The 17,167-nt window shown below is 37.6% G+C and overlaps 1 protein-coding gene across 10 annotated transcripts in view; it reads left to right on the top strand.

Moving 5' to 3' along the window:
- LOC138332964 (rho guanine nucleotide exchange factor 18-like) overlaps window positions 1-17,167 on the top strand; it is a 240,108-nt gene that overhangs the window by 174,717 nt on the left and 48,224 nt on the right. For all 10 annotated transcript variants that reach the window (XM_069281034.1, XM_069281040.1, XM_069281038.1 and 7 more), the window contains 3 exons: window positions 2,411-2,534; window positions 2,898-2,971; window positions 12,301-12,382. In XM_069281034.1, the coding sequence (XP_069137135.1) occupies window positions 2,411-2,534; window positions 2,898-2,971; window positions 12,301-12,382 (280 nt within the window). The remainder of the gene's footprint in view (window positions 1-2,410; window positions 2,535-2,897; window positions 2,972-12,300; window positions 12,383-17,167) is intronic.

Genomic DNA, 17,167 nt, shown 5'->3' on the forward strand with positions numbered 1-17,167 from the left:
GATGTGTAAATTTTTACTTGGCTTGTGTTATTTGCCGTCAGATATTCCTAGTGAGTTCGAATATTAACTTAACTGGTCCAATTTACAATAGCTGAGCTGCGTTTTACCTTGGAGCCTTATGTTGTATCCTTTTATCTAATTTACCTCTTCATTTGTAATTTTACCAAATTCCACAAGGATCATATCCTCTAAAAGTGTTTGTGTGGAATCTCCTCTGAGATCAAGAACAGTTTAGTGTATTGTTAGGTAGATCTGAAAAAAAAATTGTATAAATGTTTATCTCCAATCTGGGAATGTTTGGTCATGATCACTGATTTATTCATATTAGTCTTCCAGGGCATTGTGGTTTACTTAAAAGTTGATTCATGTATTCTTTTGGAAAGAAATCAGAAGTGTATTGAAGAACAGAAAAATGAAGAAACAAACCACAAGACAATAATGGAAAAAATCAGACATGGGGAAAAACAGGAAACAATTAACTGATGCAAAAATTAAAATTGCTTTGCATTAATAGTACTTCTTGAAAGAAGAACATCCATGTTTATAAATGAACTTAATTTTTAGCTCGCCTATTCGAAGAATAGGGGAGCTAATGTTGTCACCCCGGCGTCAGTGTTGGCGTCCCATTTCACGTTTAAGTTTTTGAACAAGTTTCTGTTTCGTCAATTGTTTAAGCTTAAGTCATCAAAAATGTTTATGATTTTATTTTCGTAATGTGTAATGATGCTGAACGTGATAATACAACCAATTTGGGGCCCTTAGGGGTTTTTTGAGTCTGTTAATTTGTCATATTTCCATGTTAAAGTTTTTGAGCAAGTTTCTATTTTGTCAATTGTTTAAGCATAAGTCATCAAAAATGTTTATGATTTTATTTTCCTAATGTGTATGGATGCTGAACGTGATAATACAACCAATTTGGGGCCCTTTAGGGATTTTTTGAGTCTGTTAATTTGTCATATTTTCATGTTTAAATAGTAAATACTTGAACATCAACTTCTTCTGAATAGGCAAGCTTTGCTGTTCTCCAACAGCTCTTGTTTAGCATTTAGGATATTTAAGATGTTCTTTTCTTAGTGTTCCAACCCCTCCTACCCCCTACCACCTCCCTCCATCCTCACACCAACCCCCACCCCTAAACCTAAACTATAGGAAAGTAAACAGGAAGACGAGATGTAATTAACACATGCTTCTGTGTAATTGTGAATCCCATTAATTACAGTGTAAATAAACAATAGCGTTTTTTACTACCTGTAAAATTAACATCCTAAACCGAAGATTTGGCAGACACATGCCTATTTCTACCAATCTGCTGTTTTCTTTTCTTTTGAAGTTTTTTACAAATCTCGTTTCTAACAGATACATTATCCCGTTTTGATTGGCACAGCATATCCATCTTTGAGTGATGTAAGATGTGTTTATCACGCTGTACGATTTGGCAGCGGTGCAGATTGTTGCCGTTTGGAGCCATTGTCAGTTCATAAAAACATGAGATTATATAGGGTGGGGGTGTATCCTTTCAGAAGCTGACCGAATTCGGATGATTTTATCTCGGATATCTGGGCAGTGTCACTTTATTTCTACTAAATAAACTATAAATATAAACTTTGATCCAATGGAGGATACAGTTTTAATTACATTTTAAATACTCTCTTCAGACACATAAAAAAATTATGGGGAATGTTTCTCGGTCTCCTGTGCATAGTAGTTGACCTGCATCTGTAGAAATTGAGATACAGAAGATGGAGGTCATGTGATGCTCTCGGGGAAATAAAATTGATATTCTCGGTGATTTAATCTCTCTCTACTTATAATGGAGGATGTGGCAGTGTACCTGGCTGATTTTACATTACCAAATGTAGGTTATTCAGGGCCTGTTTGTACACAAACACTGGTCTCCTTGTCGACATTCTAATTACTAAAGTAACACACAAAGTAAATACTGTTTAAGCTGGTTAAGTCAGTCTATTAAACAAAAATTATAAAATGGAAATAAATAGAACATTAAATACGAACATACAGTGTTGGCCTATCACACAACAAGGTTGTTGCCTGTGGTATGGCGTCTCCGAGGCTTGGTTTTATTTGTTTACACGGAAAGTCGCTTGAGATTACGAAAAATAATGGTGCTAATTAACTCTATATAATAATGACCTTGACCTGTAGGTTGGTTATAATCCACAAGTATCATGATCTTTGCTAAAATTATAATATGACCTTCCAAACTTTTGTCCTTCACCTCCACATTTGGTAGCAACCTTAATTCAATTGACCTTTACATGAGATTTAGATTTGACGTTTCTTCCATAGATATTGAGAATGACCTTCACCTCCATATTGCCATTACAGAAGATATTGGGAATGATGACCTTGGCCTCTGTGTAACATAATAACTATTGTTTTGTTTCCACAGCACAAAGATAAAGAAAACAAAGGCAAGTCCACCCACCAATTTGTGTCAGTTTCCTTCAGTAATTCCACCGCCTGTCATGTGTGTCGCAAATCTATGGCCAACAAACCAGCAGTGCGCTGTGAAAGTAAGTATTATCGTGCTGCAGTTCTTTCCTCTTTCACAAATCAATAGTAACTTCACCATAGCCATTTCAAAGAGTCCGATCAACTTTCAGGCATTTGATTAGTACAAGTTATAATCTGAACATGAAACTAGCACCTGAATAATCACCAGAGATGTAAAATATGAAATATTATAAAAGATTCGAAATGATTTATTTTTCTTCAATTCCATTTATCACTAAAACATTTGATTTATAACATACCAAGCAAAATATTGCATTCCTGAAATAATTTCCTTGGTTTTGTTAACGAGATGAGACCAGGGGAACATTGGTATGGAGATACAGAGAACAGTTCCTCTTTATTTAATGGTTTCTGTCTTTCAGATTGCCTTGTAAACGTACATGAGAACTCCTGTAAGGAGCAGATAACTCCGTGTGATAAGAGCCGAATTCCAAAGGTAAGAACGATATCAGGTAGCCCCTACTGTCTCTGCCAGTGGTGTAGGGCTGTAACATTTAAGATCAATACCCAGACTGCTCCAGTGATACTGATCGTAAAAACGAACTCATGAATTCCAATTCTCAATGATGTTTCTATAAACTGAATTACAAAGTGCATAAAAGTGACCAAGTTATGCTATAAATAGTTTATAGGCATACTTGTGCCTGGGTGGAGTTTTATTTTTCTTTGGCTGGAATTGATATTTCTCAAGTTTAGTAAAGGTAATTATGATATATAGGTTTGACTTGTTGTATTAAAGGCTGTGTAAGTATAAGCTCCTACTTCTGAAGAATTTATAGACTCCAATCTAGCCCTGTGTGTCTCCTAGAGACCAGGTGGTGTAGCAGGAAAACATCACTTGTTGATTGTTGAGGCATGTCATCAAACAAAATGGCAGATTTTAAATTAAGCTGAACAGTTTTTTTCATTTTTAAAACAAAAGAAACAGCTATGACCTTGCCCTGCCACAAAAGAAATTAAACAATAAATGACTTTGAGATGATAAACTGGTAGATAATTGACAGTCAGTTTAACATCTCATTTAACAAAATTTCTCCTTATAAGTTAGACCATAGCAATAGCTTCTTAGTGTTTACCGCATTGAAGTTCTTAGCCATTGACCTCAACCGATGACCTCAAGGTCAATCTAGAGGTCAAGTGGAAGGTTAGGCAGGTTGTTGTTTTTGACAAATGATATTCACACAGATAGGGTGAGATTGAGAGCACATTTAAGGTCTATTAAATATCCATTATATAGAACCTAGACTTTAGTACTTGACTTATTGGATTTTTTCAACCTGAACATCCCAGCAGATATATATATACTTAGAGAGTGGGATGGTCAATTTAGCTGGCTTTTTATTGTAAACAGTTCTACATGCTGCCGTACATATCTGTAATTAATTTCCTGTTGTAATTAATTAGAGGAAATTTCCTTAAGGATAAAAGTTGTTTTTAATTGGTCAGCTGATTTGTTTACATCCCTGTGATTGGTTTGTTTGTTATTTACAATGTTTTCAGGTACAAAAATATATAAACACTATGCGGTAAAATGTTCGTCAATGAATGACGATGATCAGGGTTACTGATGAGCTTGTACTAGTGTTCTGGGTCAGTTTTAGGTTTGTTACTATTACACCACTCGACTATTACAGGGTATTAATTACTGGTAGGTCAAAGTTCAGGCAACCACATCCCACACCTCATACCATAACTACATTATACCTCTACCTGTATCACAGAAAACGCTCAGTTTTCCTCTTCAGCCAAAACAGAAACTTTCAATAGAAATATGAGATTATTTTCAAGGCATCCTTCTAAACATGAAAAAAAGGTATGTTCAGCTAAATTGTATTATTATCTGGGGACATGATCTCTTTTTATTTGCTGACTCCAGTCAATATTTTTACATAAGTTGTATCCTTTTTTGTCTGTTTCTGATGATATTCACATTTGTTTTTTATTTGGAGTTAATCTTCACTTTGTTGTTGGCTGTCTGTAGGATTAATGAAACCTAAGCCCTGGCGACAGATTGTAGAGTTTATTATTCTTCGTGGTGAGAGAGTTCTCAATCATAGCCTCCGTAAAAGTGGTGATATGTGTATTTTTTGTGAGATTTCTATACTGACCACAAGGACATGTTACATAGCCTACATGGAGGACATGTTACATTAGCTGACACCGTGTTCAAAGGTGATACCAGTCTGTGCGTGGATGTACAAGGAGTGATGTACATGCTCGGGGACATGTTGATGAGAGAGTTACACACAAATTGTGACAGCATTCTGGATGTAGCTGTGATTCAGTTACATGCCAATAACATATACACCCAATTTGGTTAAGTCAAACAGCCATTTGGTCAATTATTAGCTAGGGTTTACTTGATTGGTTTTTATGTGAAACTGATTTAGGAAAGAGAACTCCATGTATAAATGTGATGTGTTGGACTATTTTGTACTGGAAGTTAATGATTTAAACTGTATGAAAAGGACACGATCATACAACCTTCATCGACGGGTGGACGTCTTGTTTGGTTGGAAGGATGAGGTAAGATTCCAAAGTCACCAAAATGTTTGTAAAACTTATAACCCTGGGCTATGGTCATTATAGAATTGTTTATAATGAATCACATGTTTTAAATTCTTACATATATGTATTTATGTCACAAATATAACAATTTGTAGTTCATTGATATATATCACACAAAAATAATCATTTGTAGTTCATTGATATATATATGTCACACATAAGATAAAACAGTCATCACTATGGATCCCAATGCATACATATGAAATGTGAGTTTTATACTTTATAGTCATCTGTTTTAACATCTTTTTTAAATATATTATACATATATATGTCATACAAACATCATAGATTATCACACTTATCAATTAAATACAGGTTAACTTTACATACTTTATCAACAGAAAACTCTCTGTACTATAATCATTCCTAAATATAAAGAAAATTACTACATAGAATATCAATATATTAGATTAATCAGAGTCATAGATTAAAATGATGATAATGGTCAAAGTTATTATCATAGGAGGATGAAGTACAGTAAGGGGGAAGTAACTCTGTTGTCTGTAAAACAGTAAGGGGAAGTAACTCTGCTCTCTGTGTAACAATAAGGGGAAGTAACTCTGCTATCTGTATAAAAATAAGGGGGAAGCAACTCGGCTATCTGTATAACAATAAAGGGAATAACTCTGCTATCTGTATAACAATAAGGGGAAGCAACTCGGCTATCTGTATAACAATAAAGGGAAGTAGCTCTGCTATCTGTATAACAATAAGGGGAAGTAACTCTGCTATCTGTATAACAATAAGGGAGAAGCAACTCTGCTATCTGTATAGCATACTGCATTAACATGTCATTGAATCATTGGTGACTATATTTTTCCCCAAATATCATGACTTTTCACAACACCGAACATCCTGGAAACGGAACTCACGTTAAAGAATGTCAATTGTTTGTCTGTGATGAAATATAATGTGCATTGGGTTAAAAACAAGTTGTTGTTGTTATGGGGTATTTATGTCAGATTAAAAGATTACCTGGTGGGGGTCTGACCTCAGTGAACTTACAGTAGATATTATCCCAGCGAGAGGTGTTGTACCAGGGTAGTGATTATCTAATAAAACTTCCATTAAAGCTCCAGACTTACTCATAACAAACAACTTTAAAAGGGATTACCTCCCTTTGTAGTTTTTATTAGACAGTTATGTGAGGTTAAAAGTTTAATAAGAATGCTTCACCTTAGTGACTATTATTATGATAGATATAATTATCTTAGAAAATATTACAGACTGTTGGTTTGGCAGTGATGGAGATAAAAAACGGTTTAGTATGAAAAGAACGTAGCATGTTAGAGCCTGATGAAAAGGGTTGGGGGTGTTATTAATCTATATGAAAGGATATATGGTGACAAAATCATTGTTTTACAATCAATAATCACTAATATTGATTAGGGTCAACTAATTAATCACTTGTAAATAATACTTTATCTTTTTCAACTTTATCTCAAAATTTTAGTTACTACATGTTATGTCATTTAAGTTTTCTTATATATATTTTTTCTTGTTCAAATTTAAGATTTTGTTGTTGAAAATGTGAATGGAAACTGACCCCCTATTTATCTATTGAAACTATTGGTACATCACAATAATACCTTAAGTGCTGCGGTACTCTATGTTTAAAAACAAAACAAGTCAGGACAAACCAGTTAGATTAGTATTAAATCTGTCATGATATAATGAGAGTTAATGAAGTCAAATGTGTACATTGTTCATTTACAATTAGACAACCTTAATTGGTCCTCAGATAAGAATGCCCGCGACCTTAATTGGTCCTCAGATAAGGAGGCCCGCAACTGTAATTGGTCCTCAGATAAGGAGGCCCACGACCTTAATTGGTCCTCAGATAAGGAGGCCAGCGACCGACCGTAATTGGTCCTCAGATAAAGAGGCCCGCGACCTTAATTGGTCCTCAGATAAGGAGCCAGCGACCGTAATTGGTCTTCAGATAAAGAGGCCCGCTACCTTAATTGGCCCTCAGATAAGGAGGCCCTCGACCTTAATTGGTCCTAAGATAAGGAGGCCTGTGACCATATTTGGTCCTCAGATAAGGAGGCGCGCAACCTCCTTTGGTCCTCAGATGAGGCCTGTGACCTTAATTGGTCCTCAGATAAAGAGGCCCACAACCTTAATTGGTCCTCAGATAAGGAGGGCCATGGCCTTAATTGGTTCTCAGATAAAGAGGCCCACAACCTTAATTGGTCCTCAGATAAGGAGGGCCATGACCTTAATTGGTCCTTAGATAAGAAGGCCATGACCTTAATTGGTCCTCAGATAAGAAGGCCAGCGACCTTCATTGTCCTCAGCAAAGGAGGCCCGTGACCTTAATTGCTCCTCAGATAAGGAGGCCCGCATCCTTAATTGGTCCTCAGATAAGAAGGCCAGCGACCTTCATTGGTCCTCAGATAAGAAGGCCAGCGACCTTCATTAGTCCTCAGATAAGAAGGCCAGCGACCTTCATTGGTCCTCAGATAAGGAGTCCTGTGACCTTAATGGGTCCTCAGATAGGAGGCCCGCGACCTTAATTGGTCCTCAGATAAGGAGGCCCGCGACCGTAATTGGTCCTCAGATAAGGAGGCCTGTCACCTTAATTGGTCCTATGATAAGGAGGCCCGCGACCTTAATTGGTCGTCAGATAAGGTGGCCTGCGACCTTAATTGGTCCTCAGATAAGGAGGCCTGTGACCTTAATTGGTCCTCAGATAAAAGGCCCATGACCTTAATTGGTCCTCAGATAAGAAGGCCAGCGACCTTCATTGGTCCTCAGATAAAGAGGCCCACAACCTTAATTGGTCCTCAGATAAGGAGGCCCACAACCTTGATTGGTCATCAGATAAGAAGGCCCGGCGACCTTAATTGGTCATCAGATAAGGAGGTACGCAACCTTAATTGGTCATCAGATAAGGAGGTACGCAACCTTCTTTGGTCCTCAGATAAGGAGGTCAGCGACCTTAATTTGTCCTCAGATAAGGAGGCCAGCGACCTGAATTGGTCCTCAGATAAGGAGGCCTGCGACCTTAATTGCTCCTCAGATAAGGAGGCCCACGACCTTAATTGGTCCTCAGATAAGAAGGCCAGCGACCTTCATTTGTCCTCAGCAAAGGAGGCCCGCGACCTTAATTGGTCCTCAGATAAGAAGGCCAGCGACCTTCATTGGTCCTCAGATAAGAAGGCCAGCGACCTTCATTGGTCCTCAGATAAGGAGGCCTGTCACCTTAATTGGTCCTCAGATAAGGAGGCTCACGACCTTTATTGGTCCTCAGATAAGGAGGCCTGTGACCTTAATTGGTCCTCAGAAAAGGAGGCCCACGACCTTAATTAGTCCTGAGATAAGGAGGCCCTTGTACTCAATGATTCCCTATATAGGCATGGTATATATAGACCTACCTATGATAAACTTGGTGAAATCTATCCTTGTAACTGTAGACTCAAACTTAGTCTACCCTAAGTAGACCAACGTCTGTCTTCATTCTTTAAGCTTACAGAACTTCCTTAGACTTTTCTGTTTTTGCGGCTTTTAGTACTGCTGTAATTTCCCCGGGGAATATTAGCCAAATATGGTTATAAGTATATAAACAAATGACCAATAGAAACCTATTGAGATATTGTGAAATAAGAAAGGATTATAGAAATATTTTTTTAGCAAGATTACGACCTCGATTGTTTGTACTTTATGGCCTGTTTGTAACTCCCAATTTGTCAGGAGCATTAAACCAATTAAAAACACCTTGACCTTTAGCTCAGTAAATGTGTACTTTTCACGATAACAGTGGTAGACATTGTCTGGAATAAAGCAAGATTGTTGTCTAAATTGGTGATTTAAAAAAAAAAACTGGTCAGAGATGGAAATGATAAGCCACTCTCAGGTCATGTCTCGTCACAGGTGTTTCGTGATATTTAGAAGAATCAGTCTGATAGGACGATATCGGCTTTGTAAACAAATCCAGTCTAAAGCAAAATAACATGTCTGAGTGATTACAGAACTAGATAGGACTAAGTTTGCTGGAACTTCATTAAACCGACTTGTTTTCACATGCTGTTAAATTCTGCATATTATATAAAGATATCATATATCATAGATTACAGAAAACCAATGAGGAAAACAAATACAAGTTTGATGAAAATGATTTGATCACATGTATGTATCTTATTCAATCAACTTTTCCTCTGAACATTATAACCACTTAGTAAAGACTAGCTCTATTTGCTCTGAAGATACTGAGCCCAATCAGGAAATCAATTATGTTCTGTTGTTTTTAGAATCTGAAGTAAACAAGTTATTTTTGAATTTCTCTAATTTGTGCTGCTGGTTTTGGTTTTGCTCTGATTAGCCACAGAACAGTTGTGGGGCTGCGGGTAAGAGAAAAAACTATTTCTCGGTAGAAGAGAGTGGGGCAAATCTACCTTGCACGGCCTGAAAAGGTCAAGGTCACTAAAGGTCAGATTAATTAAGGTTATGACCTAGCTGACATGTGTACATTTTCCAAGGTCATCTTCTGATGCTAAAGTAGATGGATTTTGATATGTCTTGATCAATATTTATTTATGCCCCTGAGGTCCTGTAAGTGTATAACACTAGGGGCCTGTGGTTTGTGGGACTATCGGTTAGTACAGGTACAGATTGTGTGGGAGGCCTGATGTACATTACATGAGCTCATGTAAACATTCACTGATTGGCATGTTTTCATAATGGTGCATTCTGCACCCAAAGACTTCCTATTTCTGTGAATAGTTCCCATTTCTAGGTAACAGTTTGTGAATTCCTCATACCTATACCTACACAATACACACAGTAGTCAGAAGTTACAATTCTATGTTATGATAACTATGGGGAAATTCCATGGAATACATGATCCTTGGAGTAACACACTACATGCCCTCTTTAACAAACTTGTTTGACTGACCCCCCCTTCTCACCTTTTCACTTTTCCCATTTATCTAATCCCAGATTCGTGTAAGTCACTATTCTTCCCTTTCTCCATTTCCTAGACTGGCCACTGAGGTCTCTAGAATATAAAAAAATCACTTAAAGTCTTGATAACTTTTGTCTTTGCAATATGTCTGTTTCTAGGTTTCAAACTAGGGGGAGATAATCTAGTGTTTCATTTCCTACCAGTCACTTTGACCTTCTACCTTTTCCTCTCCAACCTTCTTCTATTTGAAGTCCCCTCTGAAACTAGTCATTTAATTACTAAATAGTTTGCTACTTTCCATATACCTTCTATTCTCATTTTTATTCCTTTCCCTTTTTCCCCTATGGCCTTTCCTTCTCTGATCTCCACCCTTCACCCCTTGCCCTTTTCCCCTCCCCATCTCTGATCTAGCACCAGCCCCTCTTCTTCCCCCACCCTGATATAGCACTTTCTCCCTCTCCCTAACCTTCCCTCATCCCCACCCCATCCCTGCCCACCTTTCCCCATTCTATTCCCCCACCCTGACCTAGCACCCCTCTTCCTCCTCCACCTAACACCCCCCCCACACACACACACTAGCACCCCTCCCCCTCCTCCACTCTAACCTACCTTCCCCCCCCCCCCCACACACACAAGCACCCCTCCCCCTCCTCCACCCTAACCTACCTCCCCCCCCACACACACTAGCACCCCCCCCTCCCCCCACACACTAGCACCCCCTCCTCCACCCTAACCTACCCCCCCCCCACACACTAGCTCCCCTCCCCCCCCCACACACACACTAGCACCCCTCCCCCTCCTCCACCCTAACCTACCTCCCCCACCCACCCCCACACACACTAGCACCCCTCCCCCTCCACCCTAACCTACCTCCCCCCCACACACACTAGCACCCCCCCCCCCCACACACACACACACTATCACCCTTTCCACCTCTCCTTATCAGCCCCTATAACAGTCCACTCTCCAGTTTATCAGCTGGTTAACAGTTAATTGAGATATTCATATAAAGCCATGTAAAATTGCTGTGTTCATGTATTTCATTAATGCATGTCCCAATAGCCCCATTATCAGTTGCCTTGCCAACAAATGATTTCTTTCAGACAGGGATCAGCCAGGCTCAGTAAGGTCTGTGTGTGACCACATGAAAGAGAGGAATACATTTAGAGTGGGGATTCCTCCAAGGTTTCCGCTTGTTTGTTGATAAAGATGGTGGCTTTGTTGTTTATATGACCTTGATTGCCGTGGTGATATGGCAAAAGATGATTTACTGTGGCACAAGGGGCAGGGGGTACAACAACCACCAGTCAGAATTGTCGTAACATCCCCAACAACCAATCAGAATTCTTCTTCTAGACAGCCTTATCTTGACTTAATTTCTATTTTTAGTGTGATCTAGTAACAAACTGTGTTTATTGATAAAACATCTTGGAGTAAGTTGAAAAAAGCGGAGGATGATGATATTGAATTTTTTTTATCTATGAGGTCAACAGGAAGTAGAAGATTTAGATAAGTGCTGCACTGTAAGTTAGACTGAGGTACTGACACACAGGCATCACGAGACTCTATGCTGATGTGTTATGTGGTCTTACCACAAAAATTTAATGAAAAAATTGAAATTTGTGTAATTACTATGTGTGTGTTTCATTGTTTCAAGAAAACAAATCTGTGCATACACTTCCGGAAAATATTGCAGCTCTGTATGTGTGAGTGGTAAAGTACATAAGCGTGTAATACTGTATAAGTGTACCATTGATGTCTGGTCACACAGCTAATTCATGTGGGAATTCCTACTTGTGTTTTATACTGTTGGAGGAGTGACAACATTAGATGGTCACAGACATTTCTGTATCAGGTTCCACAAACAAACGGATAACTGGCTTATACAGAAAGTGCCCATACTTACAAAACGCTCAGAAGAAACACTGAAGTATTTCACAGACTTGTCAAAGGAAAGGCTATCATGTGTTAGCTGAAGGAAGAAGATTTTAAATTGTGATTATATAAACTTGACATTTCAATATTGATCATAAATTTTCTCCAAAGGATTCAATGAAACTTGTGATCAAAACTTGATTTAAGATTTATCATAAATGATCTCTGAAGGAGTTGATGAAAACTATTATTATAAACTTGATTTAAGATTTATTATAAATGTTCTCTGAAGAAATTGGTGGAACTTGTGATTATAAACATGAAAATGCTGTGTGAACTTGGAGATAACTTGTATAAATGTGCTTCATTGTGTGTGTCCCATGTTAATAATGATGGATTGTTCTGATTCTACCAAGGTGCCACCTCAGTTGACTCGGGAGTCCGCTGTACAAATGACGAACGTAACGCTGAGGGAGAAACAATCGTCATCTCTGCCAAGTAAGTACCATCTCTTTCCTCACCGTCATTGTGACTGTTGTCAGACTACAACAGCTCACCGTAGAATTTTATGCTGTGATTTTAAAGACAAAATAAAGAATTTGATTTGTCAGAGAAAGCTGACATTATGCATGACTGTCAGAACATGCCTTTCATGAATTGTCATTTACAATCAGGTGGCAATTGTCAATGACATTATTATGAGGGTTATATCCTAGACACTTAAGAATGTTTGGAAATGACGTCATCAAAATGCATCTATGAGATATAATTTTCTATATTATAATCAGGTTAATATATGAAGCATCTCTATAACAATTTTTGTGGAATTTGTATTCACTCAATGTGACCATGCCTGGATTTCCTGAAACAAACTTAATTCAAAAATGTTCATGTAAGTAACATAAGGAGGAAAACTTACATGTGCACTTTTGTATGAAGAAATCAGAGGCATGTGACCTTTCGAGTGTGTTCAGAAATGTTTATCATTGAGATAACACTATTTCAGTGTATTGTGACTGATTAAGGTGGCCTCCAAATGTCTTTGTCAGTACATTTCATAGATCTAACACTATATCAGTGTATTGTGACTGATTAAGGTGGCCTCCAAATGTCTTTGTCAGTACATTTCATAGATCTAACACTATATCAGTGTATTGTGACTGATTAAGGTGGCCTCCAAATGTCTTTGTCAGTACATTTCATAGATCTAAAACACTATATCAGTGTATTGTGACTGATTAAGGTGGCCTCCAAATGTCTTTGTCAGTACATTTCATAGATCTAACACTATATCAGTGTATTGTGACTGATTAAGGTGGCCTCCAAATGTCTTTGTCAGTACATTTCATAGATCTAACACTATATCAGTGTATTGTGACTGATTAAGGTGGCCAAATGTCTTGTCAGTATAAATAGTAACACTTTGTCAGTATACTTCATAGATCTAACACTATAATGTCAGTACATTTCATAGATCTAGCACTATAATGTCAGTACTTTGCTCTCATACTGGTACTTTTGTCAGTATACTTCATAGATCTAACACTATAATGTCAGTACTATATTATCATGTTGGTGCCTTTGTCAGTATACTTCATAGATCTAACACTATAATGTCAGTACTATATTATCATGTTGGTGCCTTTGTCAGTATACTTCATAGATCTAGCACTATAATGTCAGTACTATATTATCATGTTGGTGCCTTTGTCAGTATACTTCATAGATCTAACACTATAATGTCAGTACTTTGCTCTCATGTTGGTACTTTTGTCAGTATACTTCATAGATCTAACACTATAATGTCAGTACTATATTATCATGTTGGTGCCTTTGTCAGTATACTTCATAGATCTAGCACTATAATGTCAGTACTATATTATCATGTTGGTGCCTTTGTCAGTATACTTCATAGATCTAGCACTATAATGTCAGTACTATATTATCATGTTGGTGCCTTTGTCAGTATACTTCATTGATCTAACACTATAATGTCAGTACTTTGCTCTCATACTGGTACTTTTGTCAGTATACTTCATAGATCTAGCACTATAATGTCAGTACTATATTATCATGTTGGTGCCTTTGTCAGTATATTTATTATAGATTATGTCAGTATATTCATTATAGATTACCGGAACGTCTATAAGATGTGTCTCCAGTATAATAAGAGTTTATTGTAGTACCCCTTTAGACTATATATTCGACTGTTTCTATGTTTAGACACTGCCCTGGTTTCCTGATACCTACACCCCATTATCTGCTGTGGTATGAGGAGATCTCACCACTAATTACCTCCCTTGTCTGACCTACATTCCAGGTAGACTATTTAGGTTGTCCCCCCCCAGCTGAGACAGGATGTTATTTCCTTATTTTACAGCCCAACTGAAGTACACCTAAATACATCTATATCTCATCACTAGTAAAAACATAAAATTGGAGTATTTCATATTAAAATCATTTCTTACACCAGAGTAGAAGATTTTCTTCCTGTAGGTTTTATGCAGATGTTCACCAAATGAAAAAATATTCACAAAATTTAAGTACCAAACATAACGACATATATATCCCATTACCAAATAAAATTACCATAAAGTGAGTGTTTCTGTGTTGAAAATATTTATGTCAATATATTAGATTGACTTCCAAGGTTAATTGTTTTTAGGTGCCTAGATGCTCATAAGATAGAAATATATATAGAGTGATCACTCGGTACTTTACAATGATCACAGACTCAGTGTCTAAAGACCATCATTTTAGTTTGGTGGGAGATTGACTAGAGAACAGCCTCTAGGGATTGGATGTTTCATAGAACAAAGTCAGCCTTTTCATGTGGAATCTTTTTAACAAAATGATCTGAAATTTATACAAACCTGAATTCATGAATTACATATTTATATTAAATGATGGCTATGTAAACTATAGTGCGAGTACCCCTGTTTACAGAAATTAAACTGATAATTATATAACAATGATTTGTTGTCGGTACTTGATTACTCCTACTGATCACATATAAAATTTGGACTGCTGTTCCATATCAATTCAACCAAAGTTACCTTTTATTGAGATTTAAAATAAGGTTTCAAAATATTTGTTACAACATTCATGGCAATCTATCACTTCAATTTCATAAATGTACATCAGTTGTATTTTTTTTTTTTTTGACTATGTCCAACAGTGATGACAAGAATGAGCCAACACTTCCTATACACTTAGGTTATTTCCTATACACTTAGTTTTATCTTAAATCAGTTATATGTTCTGTTGATTAATTCCAACCTATCAGATAATCAGATAAAATGTCACTATATATAGTTTTGAAGGAATACACATAAAAACATCCTGACAGAGCGTGATGACTATTGTAACACATTGTGATCACTTACAGCGATTCAGGCCAGTGTTTAGCAAGTAAATATCCAGATAGCCAGTAATGAGTCATTGTAGTCAAATGTAATGGTATGTGTACACAAATTCTAACTCTGGTAAAAAAGTTCCTGTCTGCTGGTAATTTACCTTTTGTGGTTGTATTAAGTATTTGTCAGGCACATATCTACAGCATACTGATGCATACACAGGATAAATGGAACTGTTCTGTTAGAATGTAAAAATGTATAATTAAAATGGAAAATGGTATCATGATGTGGCTGATTACTGTAGACAGGTGTCAGTAGGAACAGGTAATATTAAAGTGAGGGCAAACAAGTGGTGAGGGCAGGGAATGGATAATGGGAGAAGGCAGATAGGCAGATGAGGGCACGCATGCAGACAATATGAAGTGGTGAAGGCAGACAACATTAGGTGATGGGATAGGTCATAAATGATGGGAGATGGCAGACAGTTAAGTTTTGATGGCAGGTACTGTTAGATAAGTGGTGAGGGCAGGTAATGAATAATTGTTGAGGGTAGATAGATGGAAAAGTGAGGGCAGCAGTTAAAAAATGTGGGAGGATAATAAGGTGTGGTTGAAGGCAGGTAATAAATTATGGGTGAGGGTAAGCAGTCAGGTGGTGAGGGCAAGTAATTATGAGTGAGGGAAGACAATAATATTTAGGTAGTGAGGGTAGGTAATGAGTGATGGACGAGGGTAAATATTTAGGTAGTGAGGTAGGTAATGAGTGATGGATGAGGGTAAATATTTAGGTAGTGAGGGTAGGTAATGAGTGATGGATGAGGGTAAATATTTAGGTAGTGAGGGTAGGTAATGAGTGATTGGTGAGGGTAAATATTTAGGTAGTAGTGAAGGTAGTTAATGAGTGAGGTAGTAATGAGTGCTGGATGAGGGTAAATATTAAGGTAATGAGGGTAGGTAATGAGTGATGGATGAGGGTAAATATTTAGGTAGTGAGGGTAGGTAATGAGTGATGGTTGAGGGTAAATATGTAGGTAGTGAGGGTAGGTAATGAATGATGGGTGAGGGTAAATATTTAGGTAGTGAGGGTAGGTAATGAATGATGGATGAGGGTAAATATTTAGGTAGTGAGGGTAGGTAATGAATGATGGGTGAGGGTAAATATTTAGGTAGTGAGGGTAGTTAATGAGTGATGGGTGAGGGTAAATATTTAGGTAGTGAGGGTAGGTAATGAGTGATGGATGAGGGTAAATATTTAGGTAGTGAGGGTAGGTAATGAGTGATGGATGAGGGTAAATATTTAGGTAGTTAGGGTAGGTAATGAGTGATGGATGGGGGTAAATATTTAGGTAGTGAAGGTAGGTAATGAGTGATGGATGAGGGTAAATATTTAGATAGTGAGGGTAGGTAATGAGTGATGGATGAGGGTAAATATTTAGGTAGTGAGGGTAGGTAATGAGTGATGGATGAGGGTAAATAGTTAGGTAGTGAGGGTAGGTAATGAGTAATGGGTGAGGGCAAACAGTTAAAAGATATGTGAGGGTAATAAAGTGTTGGCAATCAAGGACAGACACTATTGGAAATGATGAGGGCTTTTGTAGGAGGGAGCAGCTAGGTAATTAGTTGTGAATGAGGACAGTAAATATTGAGGGCTTGTAGTAGGGGGCAGCTAGATAATTAGTTGTAAATGAGGACAGTAAATGGTGAGGGCTTGTAGTAGGGAGCAGCTAGGTAATTAGTTGTGAATGAGGACAGTAAATGGTGAGGGCTTGCAGTAGGGAGCAGCTAGGTAATTAGTTGTGAATGAGGACAGTAAATGGTGAGGGCTTGCAGTAAGGAGCAGCTAGGTAATTAGTTGTGAATGAGGACAGTAAATGGTGAGGGCTTGCAGTAGGGAGCAGCTAGGTAATTAGTTGTAAAAGAGGACAGGT

The sequence above is a fragment of the Argopecten irradians genome, chromosome 10, assembly GCF_041381155.1.
Source record: "Argopecten irradians isolate NY chromosome 10, Ai_NY, whole genome shotgun sequence".
In the NCBI taxonomy this organism is placed as follows: Eukaryota; Metazoa; Mollusca; class Bivalvia; order Pectinida; family Pectinidae; genus Argopecten; species Argopecten irradians.